At 52.2% G+C, this 26,373-nt stretch overlaps 2 protein-coding genes across 9 annotated transcripts in view; both read right to left on the reverse strand.

Moving 5' to 3' along the window:
- Nucleotides 1-1,711: 1,711 nt before the first annotated feature.
- Nucleotides 1,712-13,953, reverse strand: LOC113975456 (proline-rich protein 36-like). 5 transcript variants are annotated; one of them, XM_027699455.1, is made up of 8 exons: nucleotides 13,004-13,296; nucleotides 11,616-11,779; nucleotides 6,788-10,011; nucleotides 5,688-6,730; nucleotides 4,582-4,836; nucleotides 3,614-3,770; nucleotides 3,153-3,282; nucleotides 1,712-2,071 (listed from the first exon to the last, which is right to left on the reverse strand). In XM_027699455.1, the coding sequence occupies exons 1-8, from the start codon at nucleotides 13,264-13,266 to the stop codon at nucleotides 1,920-1,922; spliced, it is 5,388 nt and encodes a 1,795-aa protein (XP_027555256.1). In that variant the 5' UTR covers nucleotides 13,267-13,296; the 3' UTR covers nucleotides 1,712-1,919. The 5 variants fall into 5 exon arrangements, with proteins under 5 accessions (XP_027555256.1, XP_027555258.1, XP_027555255.1 ...); XM_027699457.1 differs by lacking the exon at nucleotides 13,004-13,296 and adding an exon at nucleotides 13,315-13,953 and having other exon boundaries at nucleotides 5,688-10,011; XM_027699454.1 differs by having other exon boundaries at nucleotides 5,688-10,011.
- Nucleotides 13,954-14,078: 125 nt separating this feature from the next.
- TTC12 (tetratricopeptide repeat domain 12) overlaps nucleotides 14,079-26,373 on the reverse strand; it is a 14,612-nt gene continuing 2,317 nt past the window's right edge. For 2 of the 4 annotated variants that reach the window (XM_027699474.1, XM_027699477.1), the window contains exons 5-21: nucleotides 25,964-26,085; nucleotides 25,333-25,392; nucleotides 24,671-24,742; nucleotides 24,228-24,288; nucleotides 23,782-23,970; nucleotides 23,163-23,232; nucleotides 22,272-22,360; nucleotides 21,509-21,677; nucleotides 20,704-20,796; nucleotides 20,481-20,544; nucleotides 19,455-19,589; nucleotides 18,898-18,999; nucleotides 18,394-18,462; nucleotides 17,884-17,985; nucleotides 17,277-17,376; nucleotides 15,517-15,742; nucleotides 14,162-14,237 (exon numbers count right to left, since the gene is read on the reverse strand). In XM_027699474.1, the coding sequence (XP_027555275.1) occupies nucleotides 14,162-14,237; nucleotides 15,517-15,742; nucleotides 17,277-17,376; nucleotides 17,884-17,985; nucleotides 18,394-18,462; nucleotides 18,898-18,999; nucleotides 19,455-19,589; nucleotides 20,481-20,544; nucleotides 20,704-20,796; nucleotides 21,509-21,677; nucleotides 22,272-22,360; nucleotides 23,163-23,232; nucleotides 23,782-23,970; nucleotides 24,228-24,288; nucleotides 24,671-24,742; nucleotides 25,333-25,392; nucleotides 25,964-26,085 (1,799 nt within the window). Of the gene's footprint in view, nucleotides 14,238-15,516; nucleotides 15,743-17,276; nucleotides 17,377-17,883; nucleotides 17,986-18,393; nucleotides 18,463-18,897; nucleotides 19,000-19,454; nucleotides 19,590-20,480; nucleotides 20,545-20,703; nucleotides 20,797-21,508; nucleotides 21,678-22,271; nucleotides 22,361-23,162; nucleotides 23,233-23,781; nucleotides 23,971-24,227; nucleotides 24,289-24,670; nucleotides 24,743-25,332; nucleotides 25,393-25,963; nucleotides 26,086-26,373 lie in introns of all 4 variants that reach the window. The other 2 variants (XM_027699473.1, XM_027699476.1) reach the window with 2 other exon arrangements.

Below are 26,373 nucleotides of genomic sequence, written 5' to 3' on the forward strand. Positions count from 1 at the left end.
AGAAAATGCTCCGACAGAAACACAGGAACTGTGGTGGCCCAGAGCAGCTCCCTCGGGGATAAACCTGCTCTTGGGTGCCTGTAAGGGCTGTTTGGAGGGATGAGGAATACTGGTCTGAGCAGTTCAACCACCCCCACGTGAGCAGCAGGCACAGCACACATCCCCCGGTTGCGGCAGGGATCGATGGCATTGTCTGGGCTGAGCACACGGGTCTGCAGTGACCCGGCTCTCCCTGCAGGTGAGGCACCGTCAAACACAACGTGGGGCTCGTTTCCTCGGCTCTGCTGCAACACAAATAACAATTAGTACTTCTGCGGGGTAACTGTCTAATTGTCACGGAGTTTTGACCTGGAACTTTTAGCTGTGTGCCGGATCTTGAAGAAATTCTTGGAGGGAGACTGAGCCGGGGGGAAGTGTGAGCTGTTTTCCTGTTACACTCACTGTGAGGCTTTAGGGAAAGAAGGGAAAGGTAAAAAGCCAGCCAGGCTCTGCAGCCTTTCAGGGAGAAAAAAACACCATTAGAAGGTGGTTGTTGCCAATTCCCTGCCACGCCCTAAGGTGTGATGATGCTTCTGGCACAGGTCCTGCCCTGGCCACCCCCACTCCCGCCTGCTGGCACTCACCTGCCAGCGCAGTTTTGGAGCTGAGGACAAGCACAAAGGGGCTCCATTTCCCTCATGTTCAGGCACAGGCAAGACAAACACACTGCAATGCTCGGTTTTATTACAGAGAGTTCAGGGGAAGGTGAGGGAGTAGGGGAACACAGTCCGTGGCTGCAGGGGGTGCTCTCCCCCCCCAGACCTTTCAGGGGTGCCCATTTCTGGGCAAACAGCTCAGACACGTTCCAGGGTCAGCTTTAATGGCATTACAATACCCAAGAGGGGCAGTCATGCTGACCATTCACACCGTGGCCCCAAAGACAGGGAGATCCCTTCCCAGAGGTGCCTTTCTCGTGCCTCGCAGCTCCTTCCACACTCCAGGGGTGCTGCTTCCTCCTTCCCCACCAGCAGCTGCTGCAGGGGCAGCAGGAGGTCATGGATAGGATGGAGAAGCTCCCGTTCCTCCAGGACAGAGGGATGTGGGGCTGGATCCCAGGCAGGGCTCTGCACAGCACCCCCTGAGCATCCCCCAGCTGCCCTTCCCCACCCACAGGGTCTGACAGACCCTCCCTGGCCCCAGACTCGCAAGGAGATTCCCAAATTCTCAATCCAGGTGGAAGTGTGAGCCACTCAGGCGCGTTTGCCACGAGGTGCCCTGTCAGGGGCCCCTTTCCCACCTGCCCTCTGGCAGCAGCAGTGAAGGAACTGGACCCAGAAGGTGAATGGGGCGAGTTCTTTTTCTGTTCTCTCACATTCAGCCCCAAGGACAAACCCTCTGGCATTCCTAACTTTCTCCCACAGTGTGGAGCTTACCAATAGGTGGAAATTCATTAGAGAAAACAGTACCATGAGGAAAGCAAAAGGAGGAAGGGACTGGGCTCCTGGGAGGTGAGAAGAGCTGTGAAGCCCAGGGGGTGGAACTCTGGAGCTCTCGGGTCCTGTCCACATTCCCACATTTTTCCCGGCACCGTGTCCTCCCTGCTGGCAGGCTCTAGTTTACAGTGCTGTATTTTACACGGCTCTTGTGCCCCCTGCTCTCCTGATTCCCAGTCTGTGCTGGTGCTGCTCGTGCTGCAGCCTGAGCTCTGCTCTTCTTCCCTGTGGGGCCACGACCCTTCTCTACTCTGCAGTTTGTGGGCTCGCTCATGCAGAGGGAAAGGAGGGAAGGGGAGACGTGCCCCGGGCAGAGGTGGGACCCCTCCTGCTCCCCAGGTCAGCAGAAGCTCTACAGAAGCTCTACAATGTGCAGGGCAGGGTCTGCTCTCCCCTGGTCACTGCGGAGCTGATGTGGGAGCTGCAGGACCAGGAGCTGCTCCAGGCTCACAGCCCAGGGATGTCTCCAAAGGGGGGGTAGTGCAGGGGTTTGGATTTCTGCCTGTGGTGCAGCCAAAGGCTTATGAAGGCACTGCCCAGCACAGCAAAGCCAGTGAGGGAGCCCAGCAGGACGGGCAGCAGCACAGCAGAGCCAGGACCTGGAACAGAGAGAGGGAAGCAAGAATGAACAGGGTGGAGAAAGGGGAACCCATCTTCAGAGCATGCCAAGCTGGTGGGGCAATTCCTATCCCCAGAGCAGTAAGTGGGCAGTGCCTTTTCAAACACAGCCCTCTGTACCCTAGAATGCCACCAGTAAATTGTCTTTGCATAAACAGCTAAAGACACGAGAGATTTGGGATGGTGCCAGGGGATTTAAGAAGTCTCTCACGTTCATGATGTACCAGGTTCAGTGTCACTCTTTTCTAATACCTGGACAACATCTGATTGACATTAACCAGCTGCTGTATTTCATCTATGAACATTCCTGACTTATGACCAACCTCATTCTGCACCAAATGTTTCTAAGGTAGATTTTAATCCAGTTACCTGTGGCTGGTGTTCCCTTGCCTCTAAACAGGGGGGATCTTCCCTAAGCTCAGCACAAAAAATGGCTGCATTGCTCCTTCATTCTAAAAGCTCAGAGGTAACAGAACAAAATATTTAAAAGAAGGTCCCTACACCTCGACTCCTCCCATCTCATCTCATCTCATCTCATCTCATCTCATCTCATCTCATCATCTCATCTCATCTCATCTCATCTCATCTCATCTCATCTCAATCTCATCTCATCTCATCTCAATCTCATCTCATCTCAAACACAGGCACTGGAAGGAGGAATTAGTAAATATCTCTCACAATTGTTTTAATGACATTCCTCATTCTCAGTCAACAAGTTTCACCAAAATACCACAACATGCATGGAAAGTCTTTACAGCTCGAGGTCATTCTGCCTCATTTTCCCCCCCCTTTCCTCCTTCTAAAGCTTCAGTTCCTTCAGAGGATGGGTTTGGTTGTGTCTCCTGGCTGAAACTCTGTTGGATCTGATGCTGATTATCCACCAGGTTTGGGATTTAGGAAGGCCAGAACAAAGGTGGGGAGTTGTTGGGGTATAATCTAGTCATAGCAGATGGCTGTTAAGAAAGCTGTTAAAACTAAAGCTTTTCTTTTTTTTCAGCAGGAAAAGCTGAACAAAAACTACTCCAAGAGAGAGAGACAGAGAAGGCAGAAGAGGAGACCCACCTTCCACAGGTTTGTACAGAAACCTGTCCTTCATCCTCCAAACTGGCCCGAAGGAGATGAGGTTGTGCAGGTTTCCGTGGCTGTTCCTGTCACTGGGCTGCAGAACTGGCTCCACGCTTTCCAAGCAGTCCTGGGAAAGACATAGAAAACCTCTGAAAGGGTATTGGTGGCACCTGAACAGAACCTCCTGCCCCAGGGGTCCACAGCAGGCACAGATCTCCTCAGATTCCACCTTTTCCAGCTCTGCTGCCATCCCAAAAGCTGAGCTGCTAATCCTTGGACCAGCACACGTGTAAATCTCTATTCCCTGGGGATTAGCAACTCTTGCTACCATTCCATGTCATTAACTCCCCTCCCAGAGGTGAACAAAGGGATTTCCCGGGTAGGGGGGACCTTGGTGTGGTGACTTTGGAAGCAGCAGATCCCTCCTCAGTGGTGCCAGAGCAGCCCCCCCCAGGTACCTGCTCACATCCCGCCTGTCCGTGCAGACACAGGGTCAGCTCGCAGTGCAGGTAGGCCACGGAGTGGTTCAGCATCTGGAACAGCTGGATGGTGAAGCTGGCAGCTCTGGACCTGCTGCTCTGCAGCAGCTGGATGTGCCTGCACTCAAATGGCAGCCTGGAGCAAAGGGCAAACAGGTTCAAATTGCAGCTGAGGGGAGGCAGGGAAGAGGGGGATCTGTGGGCAGGGGTCTGAGCCACAGCCCTGCCCCTACAGGAACAAAACCCCCCAAAAGTCAGCACTGCAGGCTGTGCCTGCCCTGCTGTGGAGGCCACAGCCCAGGGGCAGCAGAACTGTTCCCTGGAGGCTGATTTTGCTACAAGCAGTGCAATGGCTGCTGTGCTGTGACAGCCACTCCCTGACCCACCTCTGACACACGTCTCACACCCCAGTGGTTTTGCAAACATCAGCTCACGAATCCTCCCGTTCCCCTGGGCTCAGGGGAGGCCAGAACAGCTGTGAAATGCTGCTGGGGGAATGGGAGCCTGTGGAGAGGCCTGGCTGCCATCCCTGCACTGCTCTGCTCCCAGGATGTGCCAGGGAGGCTGCCATCCCTGCACTGCTCTGCTCCTGGGATGTGCCATCCCAGCAGGAAGGGCAGGGATGCTGTACCCTGACACCTGGGACAGCACCTGTGGGGGACTGGGATGGCTTATCTACATAAGAAATGTAAATGATTATGGATGTGGGGAATTGGGATGGTTCATCTACATAAATCCAAGGGAGATTTCTTCCCCTGAGGTTCTGTGCCTTATCAAGCCCTCGGTATTAATTACCAGGCTGAGGGAGCAGAGCACTCCTGGAGTCGCTCTCACTGCTTGGAGCTTGCTCCAAAGAGCTCAGCCTGCAGCCACAGGACACAGGAGAGGGTTCCCTGAGGATGCCAGGGGAGGTGAAGCCCATCCCATGCCATGGGCTCGTGTCCCACCTGCGGAACAGGCAGCACTGTGCTCCCGGTGCCCCGGGGCTGGCGGAGGGGGTCACACAGCACGAGTGGATCTGCAGCAGGGGCTGCACCAGGGGCTGGCTGAGGTTGTCCTGCACGGCCACCAAGGCCAGGAAGGTCTCTGGGGAAGGTGCTGGAGGCCCGTGGGGCTCGGGGGCTGTGTCAGCAGCGGGGCTCAGGCTCAGCTGCACCGTGTAGTTGCCGGAGCCGCAGGCGTCGTCCCTCAGCACGGCCAGGCTGCAGGGAGAGAGGGGGAACAGGGAAAAGGTGAGGCAGAGCCAGGCAACAGGGACTGCTGGGAATGAAACAGCCCTGGGGGGAGTTCCCTCAGTGACACCAAACACTGAGCTGAAGGAAATGAAGGACACAGCCCCTGGTGTGCCCGAGCCTCCCTGGGCACAGCCCTGACCAGAGCCACCCCCTGCCCCTCTGTGCCCTCACCACTAGAACCAGGGGGAACTGGGAAGTGTTTCACTGGCTGGGAATATCCTCCTTCTCTGCCATCAGGGCACCTCATCACCTGAGCACTGTCAAATGTTATCACTTGCAAAATCGCATATAGATTGTTTTTGGGAGCTGAGGCAGAGTCAGGGGCTACTGTGAAAAAGAAAACTCGGTCTGAAGGACAATATCAGCGTCCAAAATGTGAAAAGACCCACCCTTTTTACTTTATGTGATGCCATTGCTGAATGAATTAAGTATTTTTAAAGCCACAATACAGCACACCCACGTGACCAAGGCAATGGAGCAATTTGGATACTCACAGAATCCCAGTTGGTTTGAGTTGGAAGGGACCTTAAAGCTCATCCAGGCATGGCAGGGACACCTTCCACTAGCCCAGGTTGCTCCAAGCCCCGTCCAACCTGGCCTTGGACACTTCCAGGGATGGGGCAGCCACAGCTTCTCTGGGCAACCTGTGCCAGGGCCTCCCCAACCTCACAGGGAAGGATTTTTTCCATATATCCCATCTAAACCTCCTCTCTGTCAGCGTGAGGCCATCCCACCTGTCCTGTCACTGCAGACCCTTGTAAATATTGACCCCACCCTTAAATCCCGCGGCAGGAATGGCACAGAGGGAATGGATTTACCCATCCAGGACGGCGAGCTCCGGCTGCAGCCCCCTCCTGTGCTGGGAGTCCCCCGGGGGGCTGGGCTGGGCATCCAGCAGAGTCACCACAGTCACCAGCCCTTGGGCTGCTCCGTCTGTCACCTCCTCCTCCGTCCTGCCCATCTCCTCTGCCTCCGTGTTCAGCAGCAGCCCCTGGGATGAGTCAGTGCCTGCCACAGCCGGCAGGGAATCCCCCCGGGCTGGCAGTGCCACCGGGCTCCCGGCAGGACGCGAGGGGCTCTCCGGGCTGGGAAGGAGCTGGATCAGGTCTCTGGCTGGAAGCATCTCAGCATCACTGCCAGCTGCTCTCTGGAAGGCAGCTGAGTGACTGGTGACCTTGTTCCCAGGCCTGTCAGCAGAGACAGCCAGTGCTGCTGTGGGAGGTGGCCCGGTGGCACTCAGGGCACTGCCAGGGCTGGAATGACCATCCATGGTATCCTCCAGGAGCTCCTTCTCCAGAGGGTGTCTGGGTGATGCAGACAGGGGTGCCTGGGTGGGCAGGTGGCTGGTGGGGGCTGCATCTCCTTTAGCTTCCCCCTCACCCTTCCCCACAGCGGGTGTGTTCACCCTGGGCAGCCCCACGCTGGGGTCAGGCTGGGGGGCTGGTGGTGGCAGGTGAAGCCCTTTCTTGCTGGTGGTTTGAGCACCCTGGGCTGCAGAGAGAGCAGTCACTGCTGGGGGGGCCTGGGGAGTGCCCTGTGTCCCTCTGGGCTGTGTCTGCAGGGCAGATCCCGTGGGCACAGAGGGCTGTGCTGTACTCAACCCCAGCTCCTTCCCCAGAGCTGCTGGGGGGTGTGTGTGTGTCTGTGTGTTCACTGGGGCTGACAGGGACACGCTCACCCCCAAGGATTTACCGGGTCCTGCTTTTCCTGCCCTCGTGCTGGGTTCAGTTGGCTTTGGGGTTTCTCCCTCGCTGGCCCATGGGAACAGTTCAGCGGGAGCTTGGAGGGCTTGGTCACCTTCCAGGGCTGCCAGCAGGGGCTCATGTGCAGGAGCAGGAGAAGGTGGGTGTGCAGCAGAGCTGGAACACACCCTGGGGTGGGTCACTGCAGCCAGAGGTTTCCCAGGAACCGTGGTTTTCCTTTGGATCTCTGTTGAGGAGGGAGCCTGCACTGGGGCTGCTGTTGGTCCCTCTGTCCTTACAAAGGGCTTGGGAGTGAATTCCAAATGTTGAGGGAGATCAGGTTGTACTGAAGTGCTGTGGGTTTGTGCTGCTGTAGCAGGCACAGGGACCCCTCCTGAAGGAGCTGTGCTGCCCAGGGCAGCCTCTCCGTGCCCATTCCCAGCTGGAAGCACTGGGGAAGCTGAGGATGTGCTGGGTACCACTGATGGCAGCAGCAGCAGCAGCGTGGTCCTTGGGAGCCCTTGGGACGTGGCCTGCAGAGGTTTGGTGCTTGTGAGCCCCTTCAGTGGGTGTTTTGTGGCTGCAGCTGAGTGTGGGGTCACACACCCCACGCAGGGAGCAGGGGCAGAGCTCGGGGTGGTCCCTGAGCCCTGCCCAGGGGGGGCAGTTTGCAGTGTCCCACCGTGCTGGGCACGGCCTGCAGCCCCTGTGCTGCTGGGCACGGGCTGGGCAGGCACTGGGAAATCAGGGATTCCCTTTGCTGGCAGTAAAGGAGTTACAAAATGTGGCTTTTCAGTGGTGAGAGACACTCTGGGGGAAGTGTGGGGGCTCTGCTGCATGGGCAGCACTGATGGTGCCCCAGGGGAGGTGCCAGGCTCTTCCAACATCCTGCTCAGGAGGAGTAAATCAGTGTCCTTGGCCTCCTGGGAAGGGGGAGCAGGGATCTGCATCTCCTCTGGCGTCCTGTGAAGGTGCAGGTCCTGCCCTGTGCTGCTCATCCCCATCCCTGGGTCCAGCAAAGGACCTGGTGCTGAGGTGGCAGCTTGGCCCATGCCCGTGGTGGTTCTGTAACTGGGATCAGTTGGCTGAGGAGTTGCCTTTGCTCTCTCTGCTTGTTGGTTGGACACAGTGGACAGAGGAGTGGACAGAGTGGTTTCAGATTTACCGGTGGGATAAGAGGAACTTGTTCTCCCGTGGCTGCTTTCAGGGGTGCCCACACTTGTGCCCAGGTGGGCAGTTCTGTGGTCACCTTCCCCCTGAGGAAAGGGTGAGTCTGCCCTGTCCATGGGCAGCAGGATGAACACAGGCCTGACCAGGACCAGGCTGGAAGGACTCAGGTGGGGTAAGTCTGCCAGGTCCAGCGCTGAGGAATTCGATGCTGCCAGGATTTGCTGGACAGAAACCAGCCCCCCAACACTGGCATTTGGGAATGTCCTGGGCAGAGGGGACTCCTGCAGGGGCTGAAGGCATATCATGCCATCAGTGCTCCTAAACAGGAAGGACAGCTTTGGGGCTGAGCTGATGCTCAGGGGGTCTCCTCTGCCGCTGCTGAGGTTCCTGGTGGCTGCATCAAGAGCCCTCCTGAACTGCTGCACCAGAGCCTGTGCCAGCTGTGCTGGGACCTCACTGGGGACACTGGGCACCCCTGGGGCAGGGTGTGCTGTGGCTGAGCTGGGCTGGCTTCCCCCTGCACGGGGTGGTGCTGGAGCAGGAGCTGCCGGGCTGTCAGAGTGCTGGCTCTGGGGGGCTGCAGGGGCAGGGCTGTGCCAGGGACCTGCCTGGGTCCTGCTCTCACGGGCTCCAGAGGGGCTGGGCACTGGGCTGGCTGGTGCAGAACCACTTCCAGCTGTCTGCTGTGGGAGACCTTTCCTTCTCTTGGAGTCTTCCCCTGTGCTCACCTGCAGCGTCACAGCAAAGGCCTCCCGAGGAACAGGGTGGGCAGGAACACCCCGAGACCCAGAGCCAGGGGCTGGGGGTGAAGTTGTTGTTGTGTGAAGCCTCTCAGCAGAGCTGGGGATGCCCATGGGCTGCAATCCAGCAGGGAAAGATGCACCTGGTGGCTGAAGCCCTTCCTGGACAGAATCCCAGGGCTGAAGGTCTGCATTCCCAAAGGCAAACATTCCAGGAGAGGGGGCAGATGTTACTTCTTTTTGCTCTTTAGTGGTCTGGGAAAGCTTTAATGTGGAAATCCCTGATGGGCTTAATGAGGATGAAGTAGCAGAAGCCCGTGGGCTCTCAGGGGATAGAGATTTTCCAGGTTTACTTGTCACCATCCCATGATCAGCATCTCCTTGCAGAGCTACAACTGTGATTCCTTGAGAGCTCCTGTTGCTTTCCTGGGCAGCAGGTTTGGTGCAGTTGAGAGCCCTGTGCAAAGCCAGGGGCTGTTGTCCTCCAGTTGTGCCAACAGGCCCTTGAGTTGGAGATGGAATTAACCCACCAGGAACTGGGGATCCCATCAGGAATGAAGAGGAATGGACTGGTGGCAGTGTCTGCAGAGGAGGCAGCTGGGCTGGGTGTCCAGAACCATCTGTTACAGCTGCTGTTGAATTCCTGCCTTTGCTGCCTGTGGTTTCTTCCTTCAGAGGCAAAACAGAGGAAAGCTGAGTGTCCCTGGCGTGTGTTGTGCTGGAATAGGCTGCAGCCAGGCCCCCTGGAGCTGGCTGGGGTGGGACTGCAGGAGCTGTAACTCCAGCATCCATACCCTGGGTCCTCTCCGGGCGTGCAGGAGTCAGAGCTGCTCTGCTGCCAGGCTGGGCCTGGGGGGTTGTGTGCATCCCTGGGGGGGACCAGCCCAGCCCTGCACCTCCCAGAGCAACCCCAGCTCTGCTTGGAGATGGAGATGATGCTGTTCCTGTTCCTGGGGGATGGAAACGGACTGTTGAAGTCAGGGGAGATGTTTTAGAGCTTGTCACCTCCATGAGAACAGAAAGGGAGGGGACAGCTGTGAACTGGGGAGAGTCCTGGTGTGGCCCTGCACTGGGAGGGGGCTGGGGCAGCCCAGCAGCAGGACTGGGACCAGCCCCTGGGATATCTCCTGGTCTTTGCAGGGAGCTGCCTGGCTGCTCCAGAGCTGTGGCAGCCTGGGATCCTTGTGTGGACACAGGGATGCTGGAGCTCCCCAGGAGCTGGCCAGGCCAGGCGTGTCCACCCTGGGGTTTTGAAGCTGCTGTTTCTGTGTGCAGGGGCTCAGACACCTCCAGGCTCCCAGCCAAGCCCCCGGGCAGCAGAGCTGTCCTGTTTGCAGCTCTCCCTGTGGCAGCAGGGCTGGAGTCAGCTGTGGTTTCCTTGGTGGGATCAGCTGCTGGGCTCTGGAAGTGGAAGGTCACCCCATCCAAGTCGTCCTCTGTCCCAGGGAAGCCCTGGCTGGGCACTGGGCTGCTCTCAGCTCTGGGCTGGGCCCCTCCAGGGAAGCCCAGGGCCAGCACGTCACTGGCATCACGTTCACTCCTGGAGGCTCCTAAGGAACAGAAAACAAGCCTTTGGCCCTTTCAGCTGCCCAAGGACCTTGCACAGTTTGCAGCATTTCCCATCAGTTCAGTGGAGCAGCTGCTGCCTGCACAGAGCCACGGGGAGGGTGGGCAGCTCTGGCACTGCCCTGTCCCAGAGCTGGGACAGACCTGACCCTCTGCACCCTCTGAGGGACCCAAAGCATTCCCCAGCCAGGGGGGAGCCCTTCACCTTCCCCATGCAAGGATCTAAACACCTGAAGGTGCAGGGGGAGGAAACCCTCAGGCTGCCGAAGGACAGCAAAGCAAGACTAAAACACCCCCGAGGGAGCTCCTCAGTGGCTCTGCTTTAACTCTCATCCTTCCCCAGCACCCCAATCCCACGAGGAGCTCCTGACCCACGCTGGGGGAGCAGCAGCACAAAGCTGGTTTGGTTTGACACAGAGCAGACAGAACACAGCAACTTCTCTACCCTTATATTCTCTAATCAAAAGCAGACACTTGGCCAGTTTAAAAGGCAGACCCTGGGTTTAAAAGGTTGTCTTTTTGTCCACACGTTTTTGCTTTTTTTTTGTCTTCACTTCAGAAGCTTTGACCTTCCCAGGTATCATTTCCAAGCCATCGATTAAAACATTTATTGTACTTTCCTCTCCCAAAACTTGGAGCGTTTTTCCCTGAGGCACCTGCCAGGAAACAGGCTGATCCACAAGCTATAAAAAGTGATTATGCATTTGAGTGTTATGCATTTAAATTGTGGGTTTTTTTGACAGAAGCAAAGCAGAGCTTTGGCAGATTAAATCCCTGGGGTTGGCATCCAGGTGTGGTGCCTCAAGATTCCAGTGTCCCCATGGACATTTGGAGAACCAGCACTGCTCTGAGACTGCAGTGAGCAGGAAAAGCTGATCTGATGGAACTCAAAAAGCTGATTTATTGCTAAAAAAGGGATGGAGGTTAACAGGTGATGGAGATGGGTATGTTAAATCCATAAAATGCTTTAAACTGTGGGTTTTGTACAAACAACTGACACTCCCATGGTTTAGCCCCAACACAAGTGATCTGTCTATAAAGACAAACACTGAATTGAGGTTTAGCCCCAACACAAGTGATCTGTCTATAAAGACAAGCACTGAATTGAGGTCTTAAAGTGGTGAGAACAGCCACAAACACACCCTGCAGGGGGACAAGGTAATTTAAAGAAACACAACAAAACCCACGAAGAGAATAAAATTGTTAATCAGGTAGAGAATTCTTATCAGGCTTAAGATGATGAACTGTGGTGCCTGGAAAAGGGGATTCTGAACAAGGTTTCACCAGTTTGATCCTCAGTGCTGCTTGGAACTACTCTGGGAAAAGGGACTTTTTGCTTTGCTTTTCCCCACCCTGAAGAGAAAATATCTATTTTGGGGACTGGTTGTGAGCTCAGGTAAAACAGCACAGGAATGTCCTGAGTGGGGCCACAAACACCCCCCAGCTGAAAGCCCCCAAATCCTGAGGGAAGCTGCTCCTGCATCCCAGAGTTGTCCCATGCACTGAGCATCCTTTCTGTGCTTGCTGATAATGCAGGAAACGAGGCAGAGAAGCAGCAACAGAGATCAGAACAAAACACATCACTCACCAGACAAATCCAACAGTCCAGCTGCAATCAGGACAAAGATGGGGAGTTTTTCCTGCATCCCGTGAAGCAGCTCCTGAGTCATCCCAAGAAAATACATCCCTGACAAGAAGCAGCTCCCCGAGGAGTCACTGCTGCCTCCCAGAACTGGGCATTTGCTGCTTGCTCTGGAAGGGCAGAGTATTGGGTTACTTTATAAGAGCTTAGGCCAGACAGCAACCAATAACCTGTTCCAAAAAAAAAACCTGCACCAATTGGAATCAATTGATTTTTAACAAAAGAAGAGAGTGTGTTCGTGTGTTTGCAATCCAAAGATGGGAAAAGTGGCTGTGAACAGGAGAGGCTGCTCGTGCAAGGCAGCTCTAGCCCTGGGGAAGGAGTTAAAATGCTACCTGGGGTGCTGTGGGAAGGATGTGAAGGTGCTTGGGTGTATCCAGGGGGGGACAACAGAGCTGGGGCAGGGCTGGAAGGCACCTCCTGGGAGCCTGAGGGCTCTGGGTTTGTCCAGCTTGGAGAAAAGGAGGCTGAGGGGTGACCTCCTGGCTCTCTGCAGCTTCCTGAGGAGGGGATGGGGACATGGAGGGGGTGGGAGGGGAGGTGCTGAGCTCTTCTCCCCGGGATCCGGTGCCAGGACATGTGGGAATGGCTCAAAACTGCAGCAGGGGAGGTTCAGACTGGGCAGGAGGAAGCATTCCTTCACCAAGAGGGGGGTCAAACCCTGGAACAGGAGAGGTGGTCCCTGCCCCAAACTGCCAGTGTTTGAGAGGCATTTGAGCAATGCCCTGAACAACACTCTGGCACTGCTGTTCAGCCCTGAGAGCTCAGGGTCTGGGACTGTGTGATGGTGCAGGTGCCTTCTAACTGAACTATTCTACAATTCTAATTCTACCCAATAAGGGTCAGAAGGTTTTGCCAGTTTGTGCTGATACAAACACACTCAGGGATCAGCCTGGATCCCAGATGGAGACACTCCAGTAAAGCCTGGAGTGACCCCAGGAGATGGACACTGTCCCTGTGACCCTCCAGGCAGGGTGAGGCTCCAGAGGAGGAATCCAGCTGCTGGATCCTTTCTTCCCCAGGCCTACAAGCACTGGCAAAGTGTGTTCTCCACTCAGGAGCCACAGAGAAAAGCCACCACACGTCGAGGAGGTGACAGCACAGCAACAAACCCCAGCTGGCTCAGGGCAGCCTGACCTGACATTTGGGTGAGGGGGGAACGAGACCCACGGGGGAAGAACAAGAATTTAAACTTTCCTAACAGGATTTAAACTTTCCTAACAGAATTTAAACTTTGCTAACAGCCAAAGAAGAGACCAGAGGCTTCCTGGGCCGAGTCACACACACACAACCCTTTTTTCCTTTAGCCATAAAGCCCCAGAGTCCTCTCAAACCTTCCCCTGCAGACACGAGCAGCACACAGCAGGTATCTCCCAGTGCCAGGCACCTGCACAAACACACCCAGCCAGCCAAACTCCTGGAGGAGGGCTGAGGGGAAGGAGAGAACAGCATCACACAGCCCTGGCTGCCCTGAGAGCAGAGAGAACATGAGCACGAGGCAGATAAGCAGCACAGTGACAGCTGGGGAAGGCACAGGGAGGGACACTGGGGAGGAGGGGATGGCTCTGGCAGGAGGCACCAACACACCCTGATCCATCCCTCAGCAAGCTGCTCGAGTGGAGCCTGGGGGAGGACAGACACTCACCTCCAGCTGGGAGCCAAGGGCAGGTCACCTCGGCTTTTTCCCACTCTCAAAGTTGTCTGGGAGAGAAAAATCCCCCTGGCTTTTGGCGTTTGTGCAGCCCCTGACACACAATTCCAGGCAGTGCCTCCACCCCAGAGCTGCCCCCAGCAATCTGTGCCCTGACCCGAGGCACTGAACCCTCTCAGGAACAAACCCTGGGGTTTGTGCCTGTTTGGACTGAACCCACACACACAGGATTTGTCACATGTTTGTCTAGGCAGGGTGTAGCTTTAAGTATCCTAAAAAAGCCAGAGAGATTATTAAATTGAGATTATCAATTCTGCGCTTTTCACTGCAAGGGGAGAAAAACCAGGTGCAAGAGAATTTCCTTCTCCTCAAGTGGGAAGATGATTCAGCTGCTATTTTGAAAAGGAGATGATATATAATTTGTCAGCCACTGTTCTGGAGGGACAAGATTACCCCCAGAATAGACACCCACAGGTGTCGTGGAGGGAAGCTGAAGAGCCATTTTAAAGTCAAACATGACTGGCCTGTGGTTATTCATATAAATGCAATATATTCTTTTGTTTCCTGTGTTTAAAAACAAGGCAAAAAAATTAGCCATTTATTGTGTCATTTATTAAAGCAAAGGCAGCCTAATGCAAGCTGTTATTTTAGTTGGTAGCCTAAATAATAAATTAACTTCTTTCTCCTGATATTGATATTGTTTTACTGGCTTCCTTGCAGGACCACAAATGCTTCAAAAAGGGACTAAGAAGCTGATGTGCTTTGAGTTAGTTTTATTAAAGAAAAGAATACTCAACAACAAGTGGGATGAAGAACAGGTTTGGAAGGTCTCCTGAAGGGCTCAGCTGCTGTGCACGTATTTCATGGAGGAGTTGAGGATGGCCAGGCCATTGAGCTTCCTCAGCTGCTGAATGTGCCTGGAAAGACAACAGGAAGCTTTCTGGGAAATGGATGGTGACTACAATGAAAGTTTGAAGCTTTCACTGCCCTGCCATAGCCCTGCCCAAACCTTCAAGGGTGTCTAATGCCATATTCAATAAATCCCTCTGAAAGCAGCACAAGAAACAAGAGTTCCCAGATTACTATTCCCCTCAGAAAGGAAAATAAATAATGCCTGACCATTCTTAAATAGATGGCATTTCACATCAACAAAACTAAGAAAAACAAGGTGTTTCCCTTTTCTATCTCTGGTGTGTTACACAAACCTCACAGCAGATACTTTAGAGCTCCTTTGGCATCTCCAGCAGGTAAATTTTTGGACCTAAGCATTACCCCTTGCTTTCTGCAGTGGTTCAGGATGCACATGAGCAGGTTAAACTCTGTTTCCCTGTATGGAATGCAGCCCAGGACCCAGCTGCCAGCCTGGCACTCTCCTGGCAGGCAGCAGCAGACACTCCTTGCTGACATTTCTACTTGTATCCTGCTCTCATTATTGCTCTGACCTGTACAGTGATTTCTAACATCCCTTCTTCCAGCACAGGCAAATGAACTCCTTGAAACGTGAGAAGACAGAGAACTAACCCCCCAGGAGCCCCAGAGCAGGATTTTGGGGAGAGCACAAGTGGGAATTCCAGTTGGAAGAATTAACCCCCTGCCCTGCACCCTCTTGCTCTGTGGGTATAATGTCAGGAAGGACATGGAGGGGCTGGAGCAGGTCCAGAGGAGAGCAACGAGGCTGGGGAAGGGACTCAAGCACAAGTCCTATTAGGAGAGGCTGAGGGAGCTGGGGCTGTTCAGCCTGGAGAAGAGGAGGCTCAGGGGAGACCTCCTCACTCTCTGCAACTCCCTGACAGGAGGGGGGAGCCAGGGGGAGGTTGGTCTCTTTTCCCAGGCAACTCTCAGCAAGACAAGAGGGCTCAGGGTCTTCAGCTGTGCCAGGGGAGGTTTAGGTTGGATATCAGAAAGAATTTCTTTCCAGAGAGGGTGCTCAGCCATTGGAATGGGCTGCCCAGGGAAGTGGTGGATTCTCCATCCCTGGAGGTTTTTAAGGCCAGACTGGATGTGGCATCAGTGCCATGGGCTGGGAACCACAGCGGGGTTGGATCAAGGGTTGGACTTGATGATCTCGGAGGTCCCTTCCAACCCAGCTGATTCTATGATTCTATGATTCTATAATTGACTTACTCTGGCTGGTTTTTCAAGGGTCATCCCCTAAAGAGCCCCCAGATGGAGCAGCCAGGGGTGTTGTGGCAGTACCTGGGCTCAGCAGTGCAGAGCTTCCCCAGGGCGACGGCCGCGTTCTCCTGCACCGCAGCCCTGGCAGCATCACCCCCGGCCAGGCTCAGCAGCAGCAGCACCACGTTGGAGCCCAGCAGGGCTGTGCCTGCCCCGGGCACCCCCAGGCACTGGCTGAGGCAGAAAGCAGCATTTCCCACCACCATCTCCTCCTGGGACTGCAGGAGCCGCAGCAGCACCGCAAACCCTGCGGGGAGGAGGCACAGGATTCACTCAGAGCCTTCCCTCCTGTCCTCATCTGAGCTCCCAGGGGCTGAGCTTTCTGGGGAACCCGAGGGGAGCAAGGGAATTCCCTGGCAGGGCTCAGGATCCAGGAGGGATCAGCTTCACCTGCCCAGCTGTGTCCTCACCAAGGAGAGGAGCTGGAGGTGCCACCTCTGCAGCTCCCACTGGCCTCTCCCCCTGGCAGGGCAGGCACAGAGCACTCAGAGAGCATTTCTGAAGACAGAAATGCTGTGGTGGAAGGAACAGCTGAGAAAAGGAACATAAAAAGCTTCCTGTAGATCCTTCACCACCACAGGGCAGCTCAGCTCATCCACCTCAGTGACCAGCAAAGTATTTTCTGTGCCCTTGGCAGAGGTGTGCAGCTCTTGCTGACCTCTGCAAGCAGCAACATCTCAGCCACGGAGTCTGGAAACGTTTAGAGAGACCATTGTCTACATAAAACACAGCCAGGAAGTTTCCTTGGGGATTTACATAAATTTGTTTTGTTTTTTTTTTTCCCATGGTCCCTCTTCCTGATCTCATCCCACCCTTGCTGCTGCAATAATATCTCCTGCAAGGGCAGTGCTGCTCCCCACAGCAGCAGGGGCTGGGGCTGGGGCTCAATTAAGTGGCCCAGAAATGCAATTTGATGTCATGGGACTAAAGCTCGATTCCAGTGTCTGGGTTGGCAAACAGAGCTGACAAAAAAATAAGAAATAAGTGACTTCTCAGAGGATTAATACCCAGAGCTTTGGAGGGAAGAATAAGAGTGTTGGTGCTATTTGAGGAAATGAAAGCTTCGTCTGCAGATGACAGTGAAACTCATCTGGGCTCACAAAGGGAAGATGATGCTGTGAGAGGCTTTTAATGAGTGGAAACCCTTGGGGTTCAAGTTGAACTACACACACTGACAGTTTCTTGACAGGTTCAACCATTTAGAGCACATTTAAGTATTCTCTGTTGTAGTTAGATTAGCATTAATTGAAGCTGGATTTTAAAGCAATCTAAGCAGTGTTATACCACAAGACTGGAGCAAATATACTCCAAAATACCCTGACACCTGGCCTGGTATCATCACTCTGTCTCTGTATCCATCTTGTTTTAATAGCAGGCCAAATAAACACATGAAAGGCACCACAAAACAGCCTCAACCTCTGGAAATCACAAGTTTCTTATTTTAGCCACTAACTTGATGAAACACACCCCAATTCAGTTCCAGTTTACCAGCACTTTTTCCAAAATACATCCCCTGGCAAAGCCTATTGAGCCATCTCACCAGAGTAAGGTGCAGTTTCCTAACTCAGGCTCATCACCTGCTGTGCCCATTTCAATCCACACACACAACCAGGCCCACCAAACACCCCTTCAGGAGGGAAAACAGCACATTACTCAGAAAATGTGGTTAAAGTCTTGCCAGAGTAAAACCCAGAGTTCAGTTCCACTCTGGAGGGAAAGGCAGGAACTGGGGGAGATCCCAGCTCTGCTCTCAGTCTCCAGTTAGTGGAGTTGGCACTTACTTTTATCTGCCTTCACCAGCTCTTCCTGAGCCTGCCTGCTGCTCTTGGTGCAGATGCAGAGGGTCTTTATGCCATAAGTGGCTGTGAGCTGCCCTCCAGCCTGGTGGGATTAAAGCACATTAACAAACAGCTCACACCCACCTTGCCCAGAGTCACAGAGTGGAGACACTCAGGTATTCCTCATGCCTAAACCCAAATATCCAATCAAAACCTTCAGAGAGGATGAGAATTACACAAAACCCAACTATTTCAAAATGCCCTGAATGTCTGGAGCCCAATTCTTTTCAAACCATCAGCTCTGATGGTTGCTAGAGACCAGACCCAAGCTGAGTGTCTTCTTCTAGGCTAACCTGGTCTGCATCCCAGCAAGGGTGCAAAATGCACCTCAGACACATCCTGCCAGACACAGAGAAAACTGTGCAGCCCCCAGACTGCCTCCCTGGCTTAAAACTAAACCTGGCAGCTTAAAACTAAACCCAAACTGCTACAGTGGGCACCACGGAGGCAGACACATCCTCCCTCTCCCAGAGAAAGGAGGCCAAAGCCAGGGGCAGCTGTGCTTTGCTGAAGGGAAAACACGAGCAGAAATAAAGAGAGTTTAACTCACTTTCAAGAATTTGACCATTTTCTTCACCACTCCTGCTTTCACTGCTTCCTCCACCGCTGAGGAGGACGCTGGCAGGACACGGCTCAGCACCCCAATGGCTCTCTGAGGCAGGGAAAAAGGAGAGGGGAGCAAAAGGAAATGTTTGTTTGCCCAGGAAACTTCAAGTTATTTCGTTTGGCAGAAAAAAACCCAAAGTAATCAAAGCATCAAAAGGAGAAGTTTACAGAAATTCAGAGAATCACAGACTTAGAGAATCTAATGAGAAACTTCTTGAGGATGAGGCTTTTTTATTGTTTAGTGCAAACTGAACACAGCAGAGCTTCTAAACTCAGTGCAGGGGAGAGGTGGGACCAAACTGAGACCAGCACGACTCCCTGCATGTTTATTCATTAAATAATACCATTATTAGCAATGTTTTAGGCCTCAAAGCCTCGTGTACAGACTTGACCAGGGCAGAAGTTTGCTCTGATGTGTCAGGTCAGCCAAGAGCACGTTTTGTTGCTGACTTACTGTGACAATCCTCCCATCCTGGTGGCTGAGCAGAGCCAGGCACCTGCCAGTGATGGCCACAGCAAAGTCCTGCAACGACAGGGGGGGGAAAAAATCACCTGCTGGGAAGGGTTAGAGCAGAACTGGGGTCACAGACAAAGTTCCCCACAACAAAGGATCCAGTGGAGATCAGGGAACACCCCTCAGTAAGTTACTGAACGTATGAAATTCTTCCTTCTTGGTGGAATCCCGAGTTTTGAATGGTTTTGGAATGTGCCCAGTGCCTCAGAACATCACACAGCTGGAGAGTGATTCCAAACAAAACATTTATACCACTATGGGAAGATCCTACACGTGCCTTACACTGTTTTTTTTCTCTTAACTGTGTGTTTATATAAAAAGTGGCGGTGGAGACAATGTTGTCAATTTTTTCCACTTTTTAGCCTACTGAAATTGTCAACTACCCTTAAAAATAACCTTACACACCACAATTTATTTTTTTTTAAATTCACAGATCTCGTATACCTGGATGATCCCATTGGATTCAAGCAGCAGGTTCATCATCAGGCCCAGCACTGCAAACACACACTCCTGATAGCTGGGTGTGCTGCCATCAGGGCTTTCCTCCTGTGTGCCAAGGGAAAGGAGGAGAGCAGCCAGGTCAGACACTCACAATGTGCTTTCTCAGTGTCCCCTGATGCTCCAGAACTCAGGGAGGAGATCAAGCCCTGGGAGAAGCAGAGCCAGTGATGTCTTTTGGACACAGATTTGCTCAGGGGGTTGTTTCACCCTAGAGCTGCACACTCCAAATCTCCCATGGTCAGCCACTTAACAAGATCCCTTCCCACCCTCTGCATTCTTTAGTTTCTGAGGGCTGAGTTCACACTGGAAGGGGCTGCTTTGAAGGGGCCACTCACCCCCCTCCACCCACCCACTGACCCCCAACCCCTGCGAGCCACGAGTGCCCCGAGACCCCCAGACCTGGGAGATCTCAGCCAGGGGCTCAGAGCTCTGGGGGGAGGCAAACAAACAGACATTTCCCCAGCAGACAGGGCTGCAAACCCCCCTCCCAGCCCCTTTACCAGCAGCTCCAGGCAGCCCTGCCAGCATTCCTTGCTCTCAGCCATCCGGGAGCGGATCCCTGGGTCTGCACACAGGCTGCCCACGATGCCGATGGCACAGGACAGGGCTGCCAGGTCCACCCGCCTGGCACAGGCCTGCAAACACAAGGGTGGGAGGGAAAATTCAGCACAAATGCCAAGCAAACTGCAGATCTGTGCTCCCGTCCCTCTGGCAGCAGGAAATGTGATTCCGGGATCTCCCAAATCCCAGCGGTCCCGAGGTTCCAAATCCCCCTCATTCTCACAACCAATCCCCTGGTGATGCTCCAGGAGTCCTGGGGAAAGAGTGATGACAGGATCCTGTGCCCCCAAACCTCACCCTGAGAACGTTTCCCAGAACAGAACAGCTGCAATTCCAGTCAGGAATGTTCAAAAAGAAAGAGCAACAGACAACGGAAAAGTCACGTTAATTATTGTCCTGGTGCTCATCTGGAGAAGTGGAAATATTTTCCTTCCCAGCTGTGTCTGCCATTCTGCAACAGAACCAGCCTTGCCCCCCACCTTCCCTCTTCCTGAGGGCAGCTTTCTGTACCAATATATTTTAAGTTTGCTGTTTAAATAAACGATACCCAGGAAAGGGATCTGAACCACCAAACATCTTTGCCTTGGGACCTGAAGTCCTCTCTTCACCTTGATCTCTCAGAAGGAAACAGAAAAAAGTCCCTATCCAAGACATCCCCAGTTGGTGACAGTGGATTAAAGTCACATTAAGAAGAGCACAACACAAAGCTGAAGGTGGAATCCTGGCCTGACAGATTCCCAGTGGGAATGTGCAACCAAGTCCAGAGTTTTTACTGAATATTAAACTAGGGATGTGCAGGACAAAGTACTAGAGAAAAAGAGCATTTTCCTGAGGAAAGTGTATCACAAAACTGCATTTTTTACACCTACACAAATCCAGACCTGTAGTTCTGCTGCAGTTCTACCCCAGGAGCAACATGGGCATGTAAAAAGTAAACCAGAAACACAGAAACAGACTTTTCATACCAGCAACTGGGTGAATAAAGGCAAAGCACCCGTAGAAAACTGGGCTTGACACTGGGCTTTGAACCTGTGGGGGAGAAAGAAACACTGAAAGACAAAAATCACAGACAAAGGCAACACAAGAGCAACATGAAGACAACAAACATCAGCCAGCAGTGGAACCCCCCAGCCCCTGGCACTGGCTCAAAGTGCAACTTTACAAAACAGAATGAGAAATCTAAATTACCTTTCCTCTGCAATTAGGTCAGACAGTATGTTCATGGCCCTGCCAGCCCTGCCATCGCTGCTCTTGACAAATGCCAGCAGAATCTGCAGCCATCTGTTATTAAACAAAAAACAAAACAAAAAAAAAACCCACAAAAAATTGGTGTCAGCTTTGGTTTAATTATTAAACATCAAGATCCTCTTTTCTCAGGCTCCTGGTATTTCAGGCCACAGTTATATCTGCCTTTTCTAAGCATCCTCTCAGATGTGTCTCATTTCTTTAACCTTTCCCCCCAAGGAAAAGTGTCTCTGGATCAATGCTGTACAGAACACAGTGGAGTGTGTGCAATTGTTACAGAATCCTTTGTGTTCACCCATTATTACTTCAAACCATGCAGTGCAAAAGCAGTAAATTGAAATTCCTCCTCTGGTTAACTCTGGAAGGAAACAGCAGGATAACAGGATAAAGGCAATACAATGGTGGTTCTTTCTCCACTCAGTGAGTCATGGCAGCATTAAATAACCACAAATATACCAATTATTAGACGAGGAGAGACCCTCAGCTGGAAACAGGAGCCACCAGAGCCAAGAGTGGGAGCTCTGGGCAAACACTGCCCTGTTTGCAGAAGGTACCTGTGCCTCCAAATCACACCCTCAGGAATGAGCCCTTCCCACTTATTTCCACAGGCATTTTTAGACACAAAATTCACCAAAGTTTTCCCTTTACAGTGTGTCCTCTGAGAAAGCCTCTCCCCTGGCTGCTGGGGCAGGGACAGTGGCACCCAGGCACTCAGGACATTTTCCTGAGCTACTCTGCTGTCTGTTACCTGCTCAGGTCCTGGTGCCTGACCAGCAGCTTCCTCCCTCTCTCACTCTCTGAGTAAAGAGAAATCAGAGCCAGGGTCTCCCTTTGGACCTCTGGAATGCCAGAGGAAAGCAGCTCTGGCAGCTGGGCACTCACAGCAGGCTGAGTCAGCAGGAGACGCTGATTTTCCTCTGGAAAATAAAAAAGAGGATATCCAGGAGCAATGTCCCATAATGGCATCCTCATTGCTCTGATTTTTTTTGCAGCATTAATATTTTATTTGGCATCAGGTGAACACAGACACCAAGCATTCTGTATTTCCCCTTGTGGAGCTCTGCACCAATTCACCACCCACCCCAGGCCGTTTCTCACCCACGTGGGTGCTCCCTAAAAACACAGCAAGGGCCACCTGCCCCAGGACTGCTCACTGTCAGTGCTAAAGGAATTCTCCTCTAATGGCTCTTCCAGAAAACTCTGCTTTTTGCAGGTGTAACTGCTTAAAAATGACAAAATTATACAAGTGGTTTTATCTTAAGAGCAGCAACAATCAGGGGGAATTTACTTCCCACCCCTTGGGTAGAAATGCTCCAAGAAAAGGGCTGGAAATCTCCTCTCAGGATGCCCAGGGGCTGCCACAGCTGTGCCTGGGCACATCCAGCTCCTGACTCTGATCTGTAAAACTGGCTTTAAATCAGGTCTGGTGCCAAGTGCTGCCCCTGCCAAGCCCCAGCAATGCCACATGAACTGCACGTGAACCAGAATTCCCGTGGATCCCGAGGCTTTACCATTCCCAGCACACACAGCCTGCCACAGCACCAGGAGGGACACACACAGCTCCACCTCAGCTGGGCTCCTCCTCTCTGCACAGAGGCACCTGAAGGAGAAATGTCAGCTTGGAAAAAGAGCAGAGCACAGACCAAGCCTTTGGCTCTTTGGGGGGAAAAAAATAAATCAGCAAAGCCCCCAGGGCTGAGGATGTGCCACAGGAACACTTGAACTCATCAGCTCCCAGCCCACCCCTGGTTCAGCACTTTTAGGACTATCAGAGGAGTTTTGCAGAGGAAACAGGTTTAGGATCTACAGACTCTACCCTGGGCACAGCCTGAGCAGCACAGAGCACAGGGAGGGGGATAAATTCAGCTCTGCACTGACACAACTGGGAATATCCAGGGCATAAAACCTCTGAGCAAATCTGGGAGTGCTTCAGGTCTGTTTACAGCCAACACCCCAAACACTGCTGAACCCCAAAGAAGGCCCTGTGCTGCAGGTCCCCAGAGATGCTCCTCTTCCTCAAGCACAGAGACCTTCACAGGCTGCATAAGCCCAAATATTTACTGATGGCAAATTCACAGCTCCAGGGAGTCCAGCCAGGGATATTTAAAGTAACTGAGTGCTTTCAGATGTTCTTTTATATTAAGCCTTTTTTACAACCCTGCTCTCACCATGAGAGATAGGATAACTGTCCAGGAAGAATTATTTCTGCCCACTGCATCCAAGAGAGCCCTGTTTGTGTGGGACTCAGACACAAGTCACCCCTTTCAGACGTTACAATCTGTTATTACATTCTCTTTTGACCATTCCATCTGCATTTCAGGAGGTGATTGTGTTTCTCGAGAGCAGTGTTTTCATTTCCTCCTGCTGGAACCCCCCTCTGCTCCCCTCTGCAGAGCTCTCACCCTCCAACAGCCCCGTTGTCTCCGAGGATACTGAAGCCATTGTTTGTTCTAAACAACGTTTGCTCAGTGCCTGAAAAATGCAGAGATAAACAGATCAGGGACCCACCTGCCTGGTGGAGACTCCTGCTCTCCTGTGACACAGTGCTAAAAGAAAAGGTCACTGCAGCAACAGCTCTGGGGGAAGAACATCATGAAAACAGAGGGAAAACTCCCAGAATGAACGAATTAGGAGCAGCTTTGAAGGTAAAGACCACTCTTAATTCATGTCTGGAGCTGCAAAGAACAACTGACTTCAAGTTAAAGACTCTTCAGGAAGGCTGGAACACGAAACTGGCTTTGCAAATCAATATGTGGTAACAGAGAATTACAAATGTTTCTAAACAAATGAAACGGCTCTTCAGGGACCCCAATCCCTCACAAGTCTCAACAGCTCAGCTACAACATCTAGTCCTAAAAAAATGATGTAAATACCTACTGGCCATCCTGGAATAGCAAACATGGCCAATTTTATGTTTTAAATACAGGAATAGTTGCCCTGTTCCTGTAAAAACTGCTCCCCTGTACTCGTGTGCCTGGATCACAACTCCCAGGAGCAACAACCTTTGCACCAAACACTTACAGCCCTTCACAACTGCTGCCAAAAGCCTGATCCCTCCTGTGTAGAACAGGATATCCTGGCCAGGGGTGCTGAGTCTCTGCAGCAGCTCTTTTATGGACAGGGCAGCAACACTTCCAGCCTGAACCTCCTTCTTGGCTCTCTCTTCATCCTCCATCCTCTTCTCCTCCGAGTCCACCTCGGCCACACAAGCTGGGGAGGTCAAAAGGAACCAAAGCATGGCAGGGGAATGGTTTGTTCTGGTGAAGTTCCAGGTGAAAATGAAGTTCAAACCCTGGCTCTGCCTCCTGCTCACGCCTGCAGAGGTGACCCTGAGCTCTGGGAAGTGACTCACAGCTCAGAGACACAACCAGAGCAAGAGCTGCCTGCACAGAGCCAGCACAGGGCCCAAAAGCAGAGCAGTTCATCACAAAACAAGGGCTGACAGTGCAAAAATGTCTGTCTCCTACCTTTGACCAGGCTTTCCTTCTGGGGATCAACCTGCAGCATCTTCTCATAACACTGCCTGGACTTAACACAGAAGAGAAACAGGCCCTTAATTTAAGATAGAAGATGGTAAAATGACAACTTAGAGTCCTCCTGGTTAAACTCAAAAGTTTTTGGGCCAGAGCACTTAATAAGTGTAAAAAATAAAATTGATGAAGACACACAAGTAAAAACTTCCCTAACTCAAAGTTGTCTGTTATTCCCAGTCCCTACAGCCAGCAGCTGCTTCAAATTAAAAGGGTTTCCAGTAAAACCCAGGAAGGTACAAGTGGGAACAGAAAACCAGCACTGCAGTGAGAAAACACAAAAGGAGGCACAGCATTAAAACCTTCTCCCTCTCACCCACAACATCACACCCAAACCAGAACAAACATGGTCCCACAGCCACAGGATTCAGCCCATTTACCTCAGGGTAGTGTTTCAGTGCCAGGTGAGCCTTCCCCATCAGAAAATAGGCTTTGATACATTTTTCATTGCACTGTGTTAAAAAAGAAATTATTAATTATGTGTTTAGAAAATTTTAGCCTTCTCATATTTTTTCCAGCCTTCTGATTAACAGTTTTATCTGCCCAAAAGAACTGTGGGCAAAGAAGAGGGAATTCACAACACTTACTAGAGGGGTCTAAAGTTTCTGTGCTGAATTATCACCTCCAGGGACCAACTTCCCTTCCCTGTGCAAGGAGCACAGGCTTTGGTTTAAGGTGGAAAGCAGGACCTTTTCCAGTTCAGTTGTGTGCCAAAAATAAGGATTTATTTAAATGATTAATGACCTGCTAATTGTGTTCTAGTCATGGGCATCACTGATGGAACACAACTCAATTTGGATCCAGCTCTTTGGTGTTTTGTGTATATATTTTATATCTTTACCTTTTCCTTTTGGGAGCTTCAAGAGTCCATTTTTAAAAGGCTGGGCAGAATATTGTGTGCCAATATGTGCAGTTAAGAGCTCATTATCACCCCAAACTTTTTAATTAAATGCTCTTAAGAGCCAGAAAAGCTTCTGCACACAGGGAGCACTGAAATGTCAACTATATCCTCAGTTCCACACAAACCCAATCCCAAAATTACCTTTAATGCCCATTCACAGTCACCAATGGCTTTTTCATACTCCTGGATCTTCAGGTAGGCCTGAGATAAACCCCAAAAAAGTCCAGGCAGGAGAATTAGAGTCCTTCAAACAACTTCTGCTGACTGTTGTACAAACACCAGCTAATTAAAAAGAATAAAACCAGGCTGCTGATTTGCCTGGCCATTGATTTTGCAGGATAATTACCAGCTGGTTCTTAACTTGTCCTCCATCTCCTTGGAGTTCGTAATTTAGAACAAACTTAATAAAATTCAACACACACACATATGGATTTTACAAGGGAAATAGAGAATGCAAAGCAAATGTTACATTCTACAGTTGTATAAGTGATCCCTAAAAAGAATTAATGAAAGAAATTTTAAATAAAACTATGAATTAGAATGATTTTTTTTCCCAATTATTCTGGAGGAGCCACATCCAAGGGAGAGGAGACCCGAGGAAGACCCCAAGGAAGGAATAAGCACATTGGGGTTGCAGAGTGATGTTCCTGGGCTCTGCCCTGGCACAGCAACACCCAAACCAGCAACAGCCAGAGCAGCTGTGCCCACTGACCTGTGCCCTGTTTGTGCTGTGCCCACTGACCTGTGCCCTGTTTGTGCTGTGCCCACTGACCTGTGCCCTGTTCGTGTACAGCTCCTGCTTGTCCCGGAGCTTCTCCAGCCCCTCCGAGTAGCTCCGGATGGCCCCGGCAAAGTCTCCTCTCCTGAAGGCTTCATTCCCCTTCTCCTTCAGAGCTGCACAGGGACACACCCTCAGGACACAGCTCTGAGCTGCCCAGGGCTGGCTGAGGACACAGAGACGCCCAGACTCGCTCCCTCCATCCCAAACCCTTCCAATAAACGGGATAACATGGAGAGGAACAGCTCTGTGAGCCCCCAGCCCTGCTGCAAACAGCTCATTGTGCTGGGGACGTGATTTTGGGGCTCAGACAGAGAGGAGTGACTCCCCCAGCTCCTGCCAGGCCATTTCTGAAGGCATCACCCAAAAACCCTCTGAGCAATTCCCATCACCCAAAAACCCTC

This window comes from Neopelma chrysocephalum, unplaced genomic scaffold, assembly GCF_003984885.1.
Source record: "Neopelma chrysocephalum unplaced genomic scaffold, ASM398488v2 Primary Assembly neopelma1_138, whole genome shotgun sequence".
Taxonomy (NCBI): Eukaryota; Metazoa; Chordata; class Aves; order Passeriformes; family Pipridae; genus Neopelma; species Neopelma chrysocephalum.

Bases quoted from the DNA above. Each gene is read 5' to 3' on its own strand.
- LOC113975456 (XM_027699454.1), bottom strand. From the start codon at position 13,266: ATGGATCAGGGTGTGTTGGTGCCTCCTGCCAGAGCCATCCCCTCCTCC. The intron at 11,780-13,003 runs GTTTGAGAGGAC...CTGCCCTTCCAG, and splicing joins GCTCGTGTCTGCAGGGGAAG to AGCAAGCAGCAAATGCCCAG. The intron at 3,283-3,613 runs GTACCTGGGGGG...TGTCTTTCCCAG, and splicing joins GACAGGCGGGATGTGAGCAG to GACTGCTTGGAAAGCGTGGA.